Source organism: Lissotriton vulgaris, chromosome 8 (genome assembly GCF_964263255.1).
Source record: "Lissotriton vulgaris chromosome 8, aLisVul1.2, whole genome shotgun sequence".
NCBI lineage: Eukaryota > Metazoa > Chordata > Amphibia > Caudata > Salamandridae > Lissotriton > Lissotriton vulgaris.
In genome coordinates, this window is record NC_141696.1 from 18,790,976 (window position 1) to 18,808,927 (window position 17,952).

Sequence of the window (17,952 nt, forward strand, 5' to 3'; positions counted from 1 at the left end):
TGTCCTAGGGGTCTGTGCTAGAGTATGCTTTCAATGCTAGCCCAAGTCCATGAAATAAGCCTTTAACTGCTAGTCCTAGGGGCCTGTGCTAGAGTCTGCTTTCAATGCTAGCCCAAGTCAATGAAATAAGCCTTTAACTGCTAGTCCTAGGGGTCTGTGCTAAAGTATGCTTTCAATGCTAGCCCAAGTCAATGAACAAAGCCTTTAACTGCTAGTCCTAGGGGTCTGTGCTAGAGTATGCTTTCAATGCTACCCAAATCAATGAAATAAGCCTTTAACTGCTAGTCCAGACAGCCAGTGCTTGTGTATGCTTTCAATGCTAGCCAAATCAATGAAAAAAGCCTGTAACTGCTAGTCCTAGGGGTCTGTGCTAGAGTATGCTTTCAATGCTAGCCCAAGTCAATGAAATAAGCCTTTAACTGCTAGTCCTAGGGGCCTGTGCTAGAGTATGCTTTCAATGCTACCCAAATCAATGAAATAAGCCTTTAACTGCTAGTCCTAGGGGCCTGTGCTAGAGTATGCTTTTAACGCTGCCCAAATCAATGAAATAAGCCTGTGACTGCTAGTCCTAGGGGTCTGTGCTAGAGTCTGCTTTCAATGCTAGCCCAAGTCAATGAAATAAGCCTTTAACTGCTAGTCCTAGGGGCCTGTGCTTGAGTCTGCTTTCAATGCTAGCCCAAGTCAATGTAATAAGCCTGTGACTACTTGTCCTAGGGGTCTGTGCTAGAGTATGCTTTCAATGCTACCCAAATCAATGAATCAAGCCTGTGACTACTTGTCCTAGGGGTCTGTGCTAGAGTATGCTTTCAATGCTAGCCCAAGTCAATGAAATAAGCCTTTAACTGCTAGTCCTAGGGGCCTTTGCTAGAGTATGCTTTCAATGCTAGCCCAAGTCAATGAAATAAGCCTTTAACTGCTAGTCCTAGGGGCCTTTGCTAGAGTATGCTTTCAATGCTAGCCCAAGTCAATGAACAAAGCCTTTAACTGCTAGTCCTAGGGGCCTGTGCTAGGGTCTGCTTTCAATGCTACCCAAATCAATGAAATAAGCCTTTAACTGCTAGTCCTAGGGGCCTGTGCTAGAGTATGCTTTTAATGCTAGCCCAAGTCAATGAACAAAGCCTTTAACTGCTAGTCCTAGGGGTCTGTGCTAGAGTATGCTTTCAATGCTACCCAAATCAATGAAATAAGCCTTTAACTGCTAGTCCTAGGGGCCTGTGCTAGAGTCTGCTTTCAATGCTAGCCCAAGTCAATGAAATAAGCCTTTAACTGCTAGTCCTAGGGGCCTGTGCTAGAGTCTGCTTTCAATGCTACCCAAATCAATGAAATAAGCCTTTAACTGCTAGTCCTAGCAGCCAGTGCTAGAGTATGCTTTCAATGCTAGCCCAAGTCAATGAAATACGCCTTTAACTGCTAGTCCTAGGGGCCTGTGCTAGAGTATGCTTTCAATGCTAGCCCAAGTCAATGAACAAAGCCTTTAACTGCTAGTCCTAGGGGTCTGTGCTAGAGTATGCTTTCAATGCTACCCAAATCAATGAAATAAGCCTGTGACTGCTAGTCCTAGGGGTCTGTGCTAGAGTCTGCTTTCAATGCTAGCCCAAGTCAATGAAATAAGCCTTTAACTGCTAGTCCTAGGGGCCTGTGCTAGAGTCTGCTTTCAATGCTAGCCCAAGTCAATGAAATAAGCCTGTGACTACTTGTCCTAGGGGTCTGTGCTAGAGTATGCTTTCAATGCTAGCCCAAGTCAATGAAATAAGCCTTTAACTGCTAGTCCTAGGGGCCTGTGCTAGAGTATGCTTTTAATGCTAGCCCAAGTCAATGAACAAAGCCTTTAACTGCTAGTCCTAGGGGTCTGTGCTAGAGTATGCTTTTAACGCTGCCCAAGTCAATGAAATAAGCCTGTGACTACTTGTCCTAGGGGTCTGTGCTAGAGTCTGCTTTCAATGCTACCCAAATCAATGAAATAAGCCTGTGACTGCTAGTCCTAGGGGTCTGTGCTAGAGTCTGCTTTCAATGCTAGCCAAATCAATGAAATAAGCCTGTGACTGCTAGTCCTAGGGGTCTGTGCTAGAGTCTGCTTTCAATGCTAGCCCAAGTCAATGAAATAAGCCTGTGACTACTTGTCCTAGGGGTCTGTGCTAGAGTATGCTTTCAATGCTAGCCCAAGTCAATGAAATAAGCCTTTAACTGCTAGTCCTAGGGGCCTGTGCTAGAGTCTGCTTTCAATGCTTGCCCAAGTCAATGAAATAAGCCTGTGACTACTTGTCCTAGGGGTCTGTGCTAGAGTATGCTTTCAATGCTAGCCCAAGTCAATGAAATAAGCCTTTAACTGCTAGTCCTAGGGGCCTGTGCTAGAGTCTGCTTTCAATGCTAGCCCAAGTCAATGAACAAAGCCTTTAACTGCTAGTCCTAGGGGTCTGTGCTAGAGTCTGCTTTCAATGCTAGCCCAAGTCAATGAAATAAGCCTGTGACTACTTGTCCTAGGGGTCTGTGCTAGAGTATGCTTTCAATGCTAGCCCAAGTCAATGAAATAAGCCTTTAACTGCTAGTCCTAGGGGCCTTTGCTAGAGTATGCTTTTAACGCTGCCCAAGTCAATGAAATAAGCCTTTAACTGCTAGTCCTAGGGGCCTTTGCTAGAGTATGCTTTCAATGCTACCCCATAATGGCACTCATAATCAGGGACTCAGTCTGCAAACCTTTCTCTGCTCTATCAGAACATCAATGACATATATAGATAGAGGAGGATGGCTATTTACTGAGACACAACTAAACAACAGACACCTTCATACAGTAATGTGGTACATTATTTGTGTTAAGTAGAGCTTGGGCTGCTGCTTGTGGGTGGGATCGCTGAGGTTTCTGCCACTAGTGATTGCGTTAACAGCGGAATGTGTTGTACGGAAGCATTATCATGAGTGAAACTCTCCAGGTTGCTTCCCCTGGAGTGTGAGTGGGGGCGGGGGGTGGGGTTGTTCTGCATGTGGTGACCATAGGGCAGGTTTGGGATGTTCCAACTCACCTCCAATTCCTCCATGGCCATTGTTGTTATGCCCTAAAAAGAAAGGAATGAAAGGAAAATTAAAAAAAGCATTTCCAACTGGACATTCACATGATGATTTGGATTCAATTTTGACATGTGTTGTACAGCATATAATCAGATGAACTGATGGGGAGTGCATATGTTCAGTTAGGATCGCTCATGGGTGATCACCTGCTAGTTTAAGAGTATCTACTATTGGGGAGATCCAGTGTTCAGGCAGGATCTCGCACGAGTTAACAACTGCTAGTCTTAGAGTATCTACTGATGGGGAGACCCCGCGATCAGTAAAGATTCCACGCGGGTGAATACCTGCTAGGCTAAGAGCATCTACTGATGGGGAGACCCTCTGCTCAGTAAGGATCCTTCGCGGGTGAAGGCTGTTAGGCTAAGAGCATCTACTGATGTGGAGACCCTCTGCTCAGTAAGGATCCCTCGCGGGTGAAGGCTGCTAGTCTAAGAGCATCTACTGATGTGGAGACCCTCTGCTCAGTAAGGATCGCTTGGGGGTTGAAAAGTTATAAATCCAGCCTCCTTTAAGGGTGCAGCTTTTTCGTATTCTGTTCTACTCTTAGTTCCACTGCTTTCCCTGACTCTCGTGTCTCATGACAGATGTTGAGCGGAAACTCAGGCTACGTAACAAAGACTTATGTTATGACGGTTGCATTTTTTCCTGAATCTGCAACTGCTAAAACTAGACTTGTGCTAGAGTATGCTTTCAATGCTAGCCAAATCAATGAAATAAGCCTGTGACTGCTAGTCCTAGGGGTCCGTGCCAGAGTATGCTTTCAATGCTAGCCCATAATGGCACTCATAATCAGGGACTCAGTCTGCAAACTTTTCTCGGCTCTATCAGAACATCAATGACATATATAGATAGAGGAGGATGGCTATTTACTGAGACACAACTAAACATCAGACACCTTCATACAGTAATGTGGTACATTATTTGTGTTAAGTAGAGCTTGGGCTGCTGCTTGTGGGTGGGATCGCTGAGGTTTCTGCCACTAGTGATTGCGTTAACAGCGGAATGGGTTGTACGGAAGCATTATCATGAGTGAAACTCTCCAGGTTGCTTCCCCTGGAGTGTGAGGGGGGGCGGGGGGTGGGGTTGTTCTGCATGTGTTGACCATAGGGCAGGTTTGGGATGTTCCAACTCACCTCCAAATCCTCCATTGCCATTGTTGTTATGCCCTAAAAAGAAGGGAATGAAAGGAAAATTAAAAAAAGCATTTCCAACTGGACATTCACATGATGATTTGGATTCAATTTTGACATGTGTTGTACAGCATATAATCAGATGAACTGATGGGGAGTGCATGTGTTCAGTCAGGATCGCTCATGGGTGAGCACCTGCTGGTCTAAGAGGATTCACTGGGGGTGAGTCCATGTCTTCAGTTAGGGTCCCTTACAGGTGATCACCTGCTAGTTTAAGAGTATCTACTATTGGGGATACCCAGTGTTCAGGCAGGATCGCTCACGAAGGAGCAGCTCCTAGGCTAAGAGTTTCTGCTTGTGGGAAACCCTCTGTTCAGTGAGGATCTCTCACGAGTTAACAACTGCTAGGCTGAGAGCATGTACTGATGGGGATACCCTACGCTCAGTAAGGATCACTCGCGGGTGAAGAGTGCTAGGCTGAGAGCATGTACTGATGGGGAGACCCTACGCTCAGTAAGGATCACTCGCGGGTGAAGAGTGCTAGGCTAAGAGCATCTACTGATGGGGAGACCCTCTGCTCAGTAAGGATCCCTCGCGGGTGAAGGCTACTAGGCTAAGAGCATCTACTGATGGGGAGACCCTCTGCTCAGTAAGGATCGTTCGCGGGTGAAGGCTGCTAGGCTAAGAGCATCTACTGATGGGGAGACCCTCTGCTCAGTAAGGATCGTTCGCGGGTGAAGGCTGCTAGGCTAAGAGCATCTACTGATGGGGAGACACCGTGTTCAGTCAGGATCGCTCGCGGGTGAAGGCTGCTAGGCTAAGAGCACCTACTGATGGGGAGACCCCGTGTTCAGTCAGGATCGCTCGCGGGTGAAGGCTGCTGGTCTAAGAGCATCTACTGATGGGGAGACCCTGTGTTCAGTAAGGATCGCTCGTGGGTGAAGGCTGCTAAGCTAAGAGCATCTACTGATGGGGAGACCCCGTGTTCAGTCATGATCGCTCGCGGGTGAAGGCTGCTAGGCTAAGAGCATCTACTGATGGGGAGACCCCGTGTTCAGTCAGGATCGCTCGCGGGTGAAGGCTCAAAGTCTAAAAGTATCTACTGATGGGGAGACCTCGTGTTCAGTAAGGATCGCTCGTGGGTGAAGAGTGCTAGGCTAAGAGCATCTACTGATGGGGAGACACCGTGTTCAGTCAGGATCGCTCGCGGGTGAAGGCTGCTAGGCTAAGAGCATGTACTGATCGGAAGACCCTCTGTTCAGTAAGGATCGCTTGCCGGTGAACAGTGCTAGGCTAAGAGCATCTACTGATGAGGAGACCCTCTGCTCAGTAAGGATCGTTCGCGGGTGAAGGCTGCTAGGCTAAGAGCATCTACTGATGGGGAGACCCTCTGCTCAGTAAGGATTGCTCGCGGGTGAAGGCTGCTAGGCTAAGAGCATCTACTGATGGGGAGACCCTCTGCTCAGTAAGGATCGTTCGCGGGTGAAGGCTGCTAGGCTAAGAGCATCTACTGATGGGGAGACACCGTGTTCAGTCAGGATCGCTCGCGGGTGAAGGCTGCTAGGCTAAGAGCACCTACTGATGGGGAGACCCCGTGTTCAGTCAGGATCGCTCGCGGGTGAAGGCTGCTGGTCTAAGAGCATCTACTGATGGGGAGACCCTGTGTTCAGTAAGGATCGCTCGTGGGTGAAGGCTGCTAAGCTAAGAGCATCTACTGATGGGGAGACCCCGTGTTCAGTCATGATCGCTCGCTGGTGAAGGCTGCTAGGCTAAGAGCATCTACTGATGGGGAGACCCCGTGTTCAGTCAGGATCGCTCGCGGGTGAAGGCTCAAAGTCTAAAAGTATCTACTGATGGGGAGACCTCGTGTTCAGTAAGGATCGCTCGTGGGTGAAGAGTGCTAGGCTAAGAGCATCTACTGATGGGGAGACACCGTGTTCAGTCAGGATCGCTCGCGGGTGAAGGCTGCTAGGCTAAGAGCATGTACTGATCGGAAGACCCTCTGTTCAGTAAGGATCGCTTGCCGGTGAACAGTGCTAGGCTAAGAGCATCTACTGATGAGGAGACCCTCTGCTCAGTAAGGATCGTTCGCGGGTGAAGGCTGCTAGGCTAAGAGCATCTACTGATGGGGAGACCCTCTGCTCAGTAAGGATTGCTCGCGGGTGAAGACTGCTAGGCTAAGAGCATCTACTGATGGGGAGACCCTCTGCTCAGTAAGGATCACTCATCGGGTGAAGGCTGCTAGGCTAAGAGCATCTACTGATGGGGAGACCCTCTGCTCAGTAAGGATCGCTCGCGGGTGAAGGCTGCTAGGCTAAGAGCATCTACTGATGTGGAGACCCTCTGCTCAGTGAGGATCGCTTGGGGGTTTAAAAGTTATAAATCCAGCCTCATTTGATGATCCTGCTTTTTGCCTATTCTGGTCTATGCTTCTCTCTCAGTTACACTGCCTTCCCTGACTCAGGGGTCTCCTGTCAGGTGTTGAGCTGACACTCAGGCTACGTAACAAAGACTCATGTTACCAAAACGTTATGTTTTCTTAAATCTACAACTGCTATAACTAGGACTGGTGCTAGAGTATGGCTTCAATGATATCCCAAGTCAAGCAAATAAGCCTGTAACTCAGTGGCGTAATGTAACTCGAGGGAGCCCCCCTGCAGGGTACGTGGAGGGGCCCCCTCTGAACTCAATCTGGTGCTCTCTGGCCGAAGTGCGGTGCTGAGGACGCTGCGGGGCCTGTGTAACGCCCCTGCTGTAACTACTAGTCCTAGGAGCGAGTATGCTCTCAATGCTAGCCCAAGTCAATGAAATAAGCCTGTAACTGCTAGTCCTAGCAGCCTGTGATAGAGTGTGCCTTCAATGCTAATCCAAGAAAATGAAATAAGCCTGTAACTGCTCGTTGTAGGAGGCCGTGATAGAGTACGCTTTCAGTGCCAATCCAAGTCATGGAAATAAGCCTGTAACTGTTAGTGCTAGGCGTCGATGCTGGAATATGCTTTCAATGCTAGCCCAAAGCAATTAAATAAGCCTGTATCTGCTACTCCTACTGGCCTGTGCTAGAGTATGCTTTCAATGTTAGAACACATCCATATAGAGTATACTGTCAATACTAATCCAAGTCAATAAAATAAGCCTGTAATTGCTAGTAGTAGGAGCTAGTGCTAGAGTTTCCTTTCAATGCTAATCCAAGGCAATGAAATAAACATTCAACTGCTAGATGTAGTAGCCAGTGCTAGAGTATGCATTCATTCAATGCTAGCCTAAATCAATGAAATAAGCCTGAAACTGCTAGCCCCAGCAACCTGTGTTAGAGCATGCTTTCAGTGCTTGCCCAAGTCAATAAAATGAGCATGTAACTGGTTGTTGTAGGCGCAGGTGCTGGAATATGCTTTCAGTGCTTGTCCAAGTCATTGAAATACACCTCATTCTGCATTTAAATATGAGGGTTGCTCATACACTTGATGTATAGATTAATCAGCAAGACATTAATTAATCTTAATCACACTAATATTCACATTTTCAACCATAGAATACAGATATTAGAAATACATTTAGAAATCCAAGAATTAATGAGCGGGTTTAAAAGGGACCAAAAGTCATGGATTCTTGAACTATTGGTCTGGGTATGGTCCATGGACCCAACTTCAAACAACACTGGTAAAGCCAAAGGTTCCTGGCAATTTTAGGTGATTGTATTCTTAATGTTAGTACCTGTGCTTATGAGGGAAGAAAGGTTTCTGTTTATAACAGTGCAGTGTTAAGAAGAAACCATGACATCAATCAATCAATCAAGAATTTGAAGAGCGCACTACTTACCCGTGAGGGTCTCAAGGCGCTGGGGGAAAAAAGGGGGGCACTACTGGTCGAACAGCCAGGTCTTGAGTATCCTCCTGAAGGTCAGCAGGTCTTGGGTTTGTCGTAGGCTCAGTGGGAGGGTGTTCCATGTCTTGGCGGCGAGGTGGGAGAAGGATCTGCTGCCGGTGGTTGTTCTTCGGATGCGAGGGATGGTGGTGAGGTCGGTGGGACAGAGCTGGCAGTTGGGGACGTAGAAGAAGAGTTGTCTCTTGGGTTAGGCTGGGCCGGTCTTATGGAGTACCTTGTGTGCGTGGATGAGGAGCTTGAAGGAAATCCTCTTGTTGACGGGGAGGCAGTGCAGGTTTCTCAGGGGGGGGGGGTGATGTGGCTGTGGCATGGAACATCGAGGATCAGGCGAGCAGAGGCGTTTTGAACGTGTTGCAGTCGTTTGATGAGCTTGGCCGTGGCTCCCGCGTGGAGGGCGTTTCCATAGAGTCTGCTACTGACGAGGGCCTGGGTGACCATTCTTCTTGCATCTGTCGGGATCCACCTGTAGATCTTGCGGAGCATGCGGAGGGTGTTGAAGCAGGAGGAGGAGACTGCGTTGACATGCTTGGTCATGGAGAGTGTTGAGTCGAGGATGACTCCCAGGTTGCGTACGTGGTCAGTGGGTGTCAGTGCCATAGGCCACCAGAAGTCATCCCAGGCCGAAGGGTTGGAGCCGAGGATGAGGATCTCCGTCTTGTCCGAGTTCAGCTTCAGTCTACAGATTTTCATCCAGTCGACGACGGCCTTCATTCCTTCGTGGAGGTTGGATTTGGCGGTGAGGGGATCCTTAGTGAGGGAGAGGATCAGTTGAGTGTTGTCGGCTTTGGAGATTATGTTGAGGTTGTGCTGTCTGGTGACTTGTGCGAGCGGGGCCTTGTAAATGTTGAACATTGTCGGGCTGAGGGATGATCCCTAGGGTACGCAGCAGATGATCTTGGAGGCTTCGGATCGGAATGGGGGGAGGCGGACGCTCCGGGTTCTGCCAGAGAGGAAGGAGGTGGTCCATTCCAGGGCCTTGTCTCTGATCCCTGCGTCGTGGAGGCGTGTGTGTAGTGTGCGGTGGCAGATGATGTCGAAGGTGGCGGAGAGGTCCAGGAGGATGAGGGCTGCGGTCGCACCGTTGTCCAGCAGGGTCCTGATGTCGTCGGTGGCAGCGATGAGGGCGATCTTGGTGCTGTGGTTGCTGCGGAAACCTGACTGGGATGAGTCCAGGATGCTGTTTTCTTCGAGGTATGGAGTTAGCTGTCTGTTGACGATCTTCACGATGACCTTGGCTGGGAACGGAAGCAGGTAGATGGGTCGGAAGTTCTTGAGGTCTCTCAGGACCGCCTGGGGTTTTTTGAGTAGGGCGTTGATCTCGGCGTGTTTTCAATTCTCTTGGAAGTTTGGTTTCTCGAAGCAGAGATTGATGATGTTGCGCAGGTGGGGTGCGATGAGATGCTGGCTTTGTTGAAGATATGGTGCAGGAGTGGGTCTGACAGCGAGCCGGAGTGGATTGTGCTCATGCTCTTGATTGTGTCATCTATGTTGACATGGAATGCAGTGAGGAACAACAAGAGTTTTCAGAAGTGTGCTACATAGAACAGGACGGCACGGGACACAGGCGGGTCGATAGAAGTCTCTCTGGGCGCTACCGGAATTTGGGAAACAGAACCATACATGGACTTGGAAAATCCGTTCCTGCTACTAGCGTTTCTCAATCTACGGACAGCATGGAATAGTGTGAGTATCAAGGAATGGCAGGTAAGTGGTCGTCTGCTGCCCTAAGTTTGTTTCCCCATAATGCTTTGCAATGAAAGCTCCCTTTAGGTGCTGTAATCTAGACATGAAATGGCCATTCACGCTGCTAAAAAGCAGTTTCACATTATGAGCCAAAAATACACTGTTTTCGGAGACCTAAGCAGGAATTCAAGGGAGATGCAAATCTCCAAAAAACTGACCATCAGCAGCATATTGTGGTCTACCCTCAGAGAGCTTGTACACATTCTGGCCTACAGCAGCAGAATGTATGCTACCCTCAGACAGCCTGTGCAAATACTGGCCCTCAGCAGCACAATTTAGGCTACCCTCAGAGAGCCTGTACACATTCTGGCCCTCAGCAGCAATTTTTAGGCTGCCCTCGGAGAGCCTGTACAAATTCTGGCCCTCAGCAGCACAATTTAGGCTACGCTCAGAGATCTTGTACAGATTCTGGCCCTCAGCAGCACATTTTAGGATTACACCCAGAGAGCTTGTACAGATTCTGGCCCTCAGCAGCACATTTTAGGCTTACACTCAGAGAGCTTGTACAGATTCTGGCCCTCAGCAGCACATTTTAGGCTTCCCTCAAAGCGCCTGTACAAATAGACGAGGCCAGGCAGCTGCTAAAAAAATGTCTTGGAGATGGTTTGGAGCAGTACATCTATACGCCTTTCAGAAAAACACAAGGGACAACAGTGGTATTGTTCTGAATGTTCACAGTAAAGCTTTAACGGAGCAGAGGTTGGGTTTAAAGAACACAGCCAAGGTGCATAGGTGCCTACACCGAAAATACAAACAATGAGCCTGCGGGTGGGTGTTGTTTTCAGCCCTCTGTAGAGAACAACCAGATATGATTCTTTCACATCAAAGCTCCTTTTGGGGCATCAGCATTGGAGCTGGAGGTAAAATATGCTGTATTTTGAAGCACAATTTTACATTAACTGCTCTGCATTTTCATTAATCGCTTTTGATCAACTCTGGCTCGTCCTCCTGCTTCCATACCCTCGGCCTCCTACGTAAGACCTTCGAATCGATCCCCTCGAACACAGAAAGACCATCACTGGTCACTGGTGACTAGCAGGCTCGACTACGGCAATGCACTCTATGCCGGAAAAAACAAAAACCTCACCCGCAAGCGACAGAACATCTAAAACGCCGCCGCAAGACTGGTCCTCAACCTACCAAGACACTGCCACATCTCCCAGGACCTGCGCACACGCTACTGGCTCCCTATCAAAGCTACAGACACCTTCAAGATGCTAACATACGCTCACAAGGCCCTCCACGACACTATACCAGCATACCTGAACAGCCGACTCAAATTCCACGCACCCCAAAGGACCCTACGATCAGCCCAGCTCTCTTACGCTGTGGTCCCCCGCACCAGAAAGACCACATCGGGAGGCTGCTCCTTCTCCTTCCGCGCAGCTAGAGTCTGGAACAACCTTCCTCTCCACCTCAGACAGATAACAACACTCCCCATATTTGTAGGAAACTTCAAAACCTGGCTCTTCAACAGTTCCCCTCCTTGATGGACTGGAACCTGCGACACCCACCAGCGCCTTGAGGCCCTTACGGGTGAGTATTCACGCTTAACGAACATCTGATTGGTTGATTTGAAACCGAGCTGTCCAGAGTTCTCAACCTGTCCATTTCAGGTGATGCCATTTGGAAACAAACACAACACAATACAAGCAGGCGTTTCAGAGCTGCCCGCCTTGAAGCCTGCAGTTTTGGCAAGAAGCACCTCAGAACCTGGATCTGCCTGAACATGTAAAGATACTTGCAGAAGGGTTGTGGGAAAGCTCAGAACCTTACTCTTTATTCCTCCCAAATTGAAGAAAGAAAAATCATTCGCCTGCTCCTTCCCTGTGCATCCGCCAAGAGTCTGAAGTGGTCTACCCCCAGAACTATGGGGCAATCAGCCATGCCTATGCTTCAGGAAGAACCTTAAACTAGTCCCACTCAACAGACACCTGAATCCACCCACCTAGGATGATGGCTTGCCTCTGTGCGTCCCCCCTCCCCCCTCATACTGGAGAGTCTGAGCAGCTCTACCTCCTCAAACATTGAACAATTAATCCACCTTTTATCGTTCACTACAACCCATTATGCCTACTACTATTTCTCACTATACTTTGTAGAAGTACTTGAAGTCTGCTCAACCCTCGTGAAGCGCTGTGATGACCCCGGGCCAAGTACACGCTACAGAACACTCCAACCATAAAATGAAATAAAGGCACAGATGATACAGGAACAGGAGAGACGGATTTTGGGGTCATCCTTCTATCCAGAGATATCACTCCGGGTGAGATGTTGGCACTCATAGTCAGGGACTCAGTCTGCAAACCTCCCTCTGCTCTTACAGACCATCAATGACATATATAGATAGAGAAGGATGGCTATTTACTGAGACACCACTAAACATCAGACACCTTCATACAGTAATGTGGTACATTATTTGTGTTAATAGAGCTTGGGCTGCTGCTTGTGGGTGGGATCGCTGAGGTTTCTGCCACTAGTGATTGCGTTAACAGCGGAATGTGTTGTACGGAAGCATTATCATGAGTGAAACTCTCCAGGCTGCTTCCCCTGGAGTGTGAGTGGGGGCGGGGGTGGGGGGGTTCTGCATGTGGTGACCATAGGGCAGGTTTTGGATGTTCCAACTCACCTCCAAATCCTCCATTGCCATTGTTGTTATGCCCTAAAAAGAAGGGAATGAAAGGAAAATTAAAAAAAGCATTTCCAACTAGATATCTTTGTTCTTAATTTAAGTTTATATATTTATTAGACAAACAAATGAAAACGTGGTTTCACTTTTGATATCTGATTCGCAGTGTATAGTCAGTTTTCAGGGGTTTTACGTTACTCCCCAGAGTAGCCTACACTCTCTCCTCCCAGCAGCCAAAGAACTTTCACTTCTGAGTGTCCAAATCTTGCACAGCTGAGGAGGTCTGGTGTTACCTCTCCTCGTGATTACAACTCATGCTCCCAGCAGACACTCTCCTTCCCTCTTCGCCCCCTCTGCTGTAGTCCTAGGACCGAGTCCCTGGCTCGCTGGCCAGGCAGCTCCTGGAACCCCCTCGAGCCCCTTGGATATGGAGGGCTCGAGGGACCAGAGGAACAACACTTTGCTCTGGGTTTGCATCACAAAAGGGAACTTTTTTTAAATTAAATGTACGTTCCAACACAAAACTACATTGGAAAGGTACCTCGCAGTATCTCAAGGGAATTCGTTCATGGGGTGACCCTGTGTTCTGTGAGTATCCCTCATGGGTGAACATCTGCTATGAGGAGAGGATCTGCTGATTGCGAGGCCCCCTGTTCAGTCAGGATCGTTCGCGGGTGAAGGCTGCTAGTATAAGAGCATCTACTGATGGGGAGACCCCGTGTTCAGTCAGGATCGCTCGCGGTGAAGGCTGCTAGGCTAAGAGCATCTACTGATGGGGAGACCCCGTGTTCAGTCAGGATCACTCGCGGTGAAGGCTGCTAGGCTAAGAGCATCTACTGATGGGGAGACCTCGTGTTCAGTCAGGATCGCTCGCGGGTGAAGGGTGCTAGGCTAAGAGCATCTACTGATGGGGAGACCCTCTGCTCAGTAAGGATCCCTCGCGAGTGAAGGCTGCTAGGCTAAGAGCATCTACTGATGGGGAGACCCTCTGCTCAGTAAGGATCACTCGCGGGTGAAGGCTGCTAGGCTAAGAGCATCTACTGATGGGGAGACCCCGTGTTCAGTCAGGATCGCTCGCGGGTGAAGGCTGCTAGGCTAAGAGCATCTACTGATGGGGAGACCCCGTGTTCAGTCAGGATCGCTCGCGGTGAAGGCTGCTAGGCTAAGAGCATCTACTGATGGGGAGACCCCGTGTTCAGTCAGGATCGCTCGTGGGTGAAGGCTGCTAGGCTAAGAGCATCTACTGATGGGGAGACCCTCTGCTCAGTAAGGATCCCTCGCGAGTGAAGGCTGCTAGGCTAAGAGCATCTACTGATGGGGAGACCCTGTGTTCAGTCAGGATCGCTCGCGGGTGAAGGCTGCTAGTCTAAGAGTATCACTGATGGGGAGACCCCGTGTTCAGTCAGGATCTCTCGCAGGTGAAGGCTGCTAGGCTAAGAGCACCTACTGATGGGGAGACCCCGTGTTCAGTAAGGATAGCTCACGGGTGAAGGCTGCTAGTGTAAGAGCATCTACTGATGGGGAGACCCCGTGTTCAGTCAGGATCGCTCGCGGGTGAAGGCTTCTGGTCTAAGAGCATCTACTGATGGGGAGACCCTGTGTTCAGTAAGGATCGCTCGTGGGTGAAGGCTGCTAGGCTAAGAGCATCTAATGATGGGGAGACCCCGTGTTCAGTAAGGATCGCTCGTGGGTGAAGGCTGCTAGGCTAAGAGCACCTACTGATGGGGAGACCCCGTGTTCAGTAAGGATCGCTCGTGGGTGAAGGCTGCTAGGCTAAGAGCATCTACTGATGGGGAGACCCCGTGTTCAGTAAGGATCGCTCGTGGGTGAAGGCTGCTAGGCTAAGAGCATCTACTGATGGGGAGACCCCGTGTTCAGTAAGGATCGCTCGTGGGTGAAGGCTGCTAGGCTAAGAGCATCTACTGATGGGGAGACCCCGTGTTCAGTCAGGATCCCTCGCGGAAGAAGGCTACTAGTCTAAGAGTATCTACTGATGGGGAGACCCCGTGCTCAGTCAGGATCACTTGCGGGTGAAGGCTGCTAGGCTAAGAGCACCTACTGATGGGGAGACCCCGTGTTCAGTAAGGATCGCTCGTGGGTGAAGGCTGCTAGGCTAAGAGCACCTACTGATTGGGAGACCCCGTGTTCAGTAAGGATCGCTCGCAGGTGAAGGCTGCTGGTCTAAGAGCATCTACTGATGGGGAGACCCCGTGTTCAGTAAGGATCGCTCGTGGGTGAAGGCTGCCAGTCTAAGAGTATCTACTGATGGGGAGACCCCGTGTTCAGTCAGGATCGCTCGCGGGTGAAGGCTGCTGGTCTAAGAGCATCTACTGATGGGGAGACCCCGTGTTCAGTAAGGATCGCTCGTGGGTGAAGGCTGCTAGGCTAAGAGCACCTACTGATGGGGAGACCGCGTGTTCAGTCAGGATCGCTCGCGGGTGAAGGCTGCTGCTCTAAGAGCATCTACTGATGGGGAGACCCTGTGTTCAGTAAGGATCGCTCGTGGGTGAAGGCTGCTAGACTAAGAGCATCTACTGATGGGGAGACCCCGTGTTCAGTCAGGATCGCTTGGGGTGAAGGCTGCTAGGCTAAGAGCATCTACTGATGGGGAGACCCCGTGTTCAGTCAGGATCACTCGGGGGTGAAGGCTGCTGCTCTAAGAGCATCTACTGATGGGGAGACCCTGTGTTCAGTAAGGATCGCTCGCGGGTGAAGGATGCTAGGCTAAGAGCACCTACTGATGGGGAGACCCCGTGTTCAGTAAGGATCGCTCGCGGGTGAAGGCTGCTGGTCTAAGAGCACCTACTGATGGGGAGACCCCGTGTTCAGTAAGGATCGCTCGTGGGTGAAGGCTGCTAGGCTAAGAGCACCTACTGATGGGGAGACCCCGTGTTCAGTAAGGATCGCTCGCGGGTGAAGGCTGCTGGTCTAAGAGCACCTACTGATGGGGAGACCCCGTGTTCAGTCAGGATCGCTCGCGGGTGAAGGCTGCCAGTCTAAGAGTATCTACTGATGGGGAGACCCCGTGTTCAGTCAGGATCGCTCGCGGGTGAAGGCTGCTGGTCTAAGAGCATCTACTGATGGGGAGACCCCGTGTTCAGTAAGGATAGCTCGTGGGTGAAGGCTGCTAGGCTAAGAGCACCTACTGATGGGGAGACCCCGTGTTCAGTCAGGATCGCTCGCGGGTGAAGGCTGCTGCTCTAAGAGCATCTACTGATGGGGAGACCCTGTGTTCAGTAAGGATCGCTCGTGGGTGAAGGCTGCTAGGCTAAGAGCATCTACTGATGGGGAGACCCCGTGTTCAGTCAGGATCGCTCGCGGGTGAAGGCTGCTGGTCTAAGAGCATCTACTGATGGGGAGACCCCGTGTTCAGTAAGGATCGCTCGTGGGTGAAGGCTGCTAGGCTAAGAGCACCTACTGATGGGGAGACCCCGTGTTCAGTAAGGATTGTTCGTGGGTGAAGGCTGCTAGGCTAAGAGCACCTACTGATGGGGAGACCCCGTGTTCAGTCAGGATCGCTCGCGGGTGAAGGCTGCTGGTCTAAGAGCATCTACTGATGGGGAGACCCTGTGTTCAGTAAGGATCGCTCGTGGGTGAAGGCTGCTAGGCTAAGAGCATCTACTGATGGGGAGACCCCGTGTTCAGTCATGATTGCTCGCGGGTGAAGGCTGCTAGGCTAAGAGCATCTACTGATGGGGAGACCCCTTGTTCAGTCAGGATCGCTCGCGGGTGAAGGCTCCAAGTCTAAAAGTATCTACTGATGGGGAGACCTCGTGTTCAGTAAGGATCGCTCGTGGGTGAAGGCTGCTAGGCTAAGGGCACCTACTGATGGGGAGACCCTGTGTTCAGTAAGGATCGCTCGTGGGTGAAGAGTGCTAGGCTAAGAGCACCTACTGATGGGGAGACCCCGTGTTCAGTCAGGATCGCTCGCGGGTGAAGGCTGCTAGGCTAAGAGCATCTACTGATGTGGAGACCCTGTGTTCAGTAAGGATCGCTTGTGGGTGAAGGCTGCTAGGCTAAGAGCACCTACTGATGGGGAGACCCCGCGTTCAGTCAGGATCGCTCGCGGGTGAAGGCTGCTAGTCTAAGAGTATCTACTGATGGGAAGACGCCCTGTTCAGTCAGGATCGCTCGTGGGTGAAGGCTGCTAGGCTAAGAGCACCTACTGATGGGGAGACCCCGTGTTCAGTAAGGATCGCTCGTGGGTGAAGGCTGCTAGGCTAAGAGCACCTACTGATGGGGAGACCCCGTGTTCAGTAAGGATCGCTCGTGGGTGAAGGCTGCTAGGCTAAGAGCACCTACTGATGGAGAGACCCCGTGTTCAGTAAGGATCGCTCGCGGGTGAAGGCTGCTAGGCTAAGAGCACCTACTGATGGGGAGACCCCGTGTTCAGTAAGGATAGCTCACGGGTGAAGGCTGCTAGTCTAAGAGTGTCTACTGATGGGGAGACCCCGTGTTCAGTCAGGATCGCTCGCGGGTGAAGGCTGCTAGTCTAAGAGTATCTACTGATGGGGAGACCCCGTGTTCATTCAGGATCGCTCGCGAGTGAAGGCTGCTAGGCAAAGAGCATCTACTGATGCGGAGACCCCGTGTTCAGTCAGGATCGCTCGCGGTGAAGGCTGCTAGGCTAAGAGCATCTACTGATGGGGAGACCCCGTGTTCAGTAAGGATCGCTCGCAGGTGAAGGCTGCTAGGCTAAGAGCATCTACTGATAGGGAGACCCCGTGTTCAGTCAGGATCGCTCGTGGGTGAAGGCTCCAAGTCTAAAAGTATCTACTGATGGGGAGACCTCGTGTTCAGTCAGGATCGCTCGCGGGTGAAGGCTGCTAGTCTAAAAGTATCTCCTGATGGGGAGACCCCGTGTTCAGTCAGGATCGCTCGCGGGTGAAGGCTGCTAGTCTAAGAGCATCTACTGATGTGGAGACCCCGTGTTCAGTCAGGACCCTCTTGGGTGAAGGCTGCTAGTCTAAAAGTATCTCCTGATGGGGAGACTTTGTGTTCAGTCAGGATCGCTCGTGGTTGAAGGCTGCTAGTCTAAGAGTATCTCCTGATGGGGAGACCCCGTGTTTAGTCAGGATCGCTCGCGGGTGAAGGCTGCTAGTCTAAGAGTATCTCCTGATGGGGAGACCCCATGTTCAGTCAGGATCGCTCGTGGGTGAAGGCTGCTAGTCTAAGAGTATCTACTGATGGGGAGACCCGGTTCAGTCAAGATCGCTAACGGGTGAAGGCTGCTTGTCTAAGAGCATTACTGATTGGGAGACCCTGTGTTCATTCAGGAACTCTTGCACGTGACGGCTGCTTGTCTAAGAGCATCTACTGATGGGAGACCCCGTGTTCAGTCAAGATCCCTCGCGGGTGACGGCTGCTTGTCTAAGAATATTACTGATGGGGAGACCCCTGTGTTCATTCAGGAACTCCTGCGGGTGATGGCTGCTTGTCTAAGAGCATCTACTGATGGTGAGACCCTATGTTCAGTGAGGATCCCTCGGGGTGAACACCTGCTGG

At 50.5% G+C, this 17,952-nt stretch overlaps 1 protein-coding gene across 3 annotated transcripts in view; it reads right to left on the bottom strand.

The window, feature by feature from the left end:
- LOC147693250 (uncharacterized) overlaps window positions 1-17,952 on the bottom strand; it is a 61,092-nt gene that overhangs the window by 18,825 nt on the left and 24,315 nt on the right. The window contains exons 4-6 of one of the 3 annotated variants that reach the window (XM_086933646.1): window positions 12,448-12,480; window positions 4,197-4,229; window positions 3,018-3,050 (exon numbers count right to left, since the gene is read on the bottom strand). In XM_086933646.1, the coding sequence (XP_086789772.1) occupies window positions 3,018-3,050; window positions 4,197-4,229; window positions 12,448-12,480 (99 nt within the window). The remainder of the gene's footprint in view (window positions 1-3,017; window positions 3,051-4,196; window positions 4,230-12,447; window positions 12,481-17,952) is intronic. The other 2 variants (XM_086933647.1, XM_086933648.1) reach the window with 2 other exon arrangements.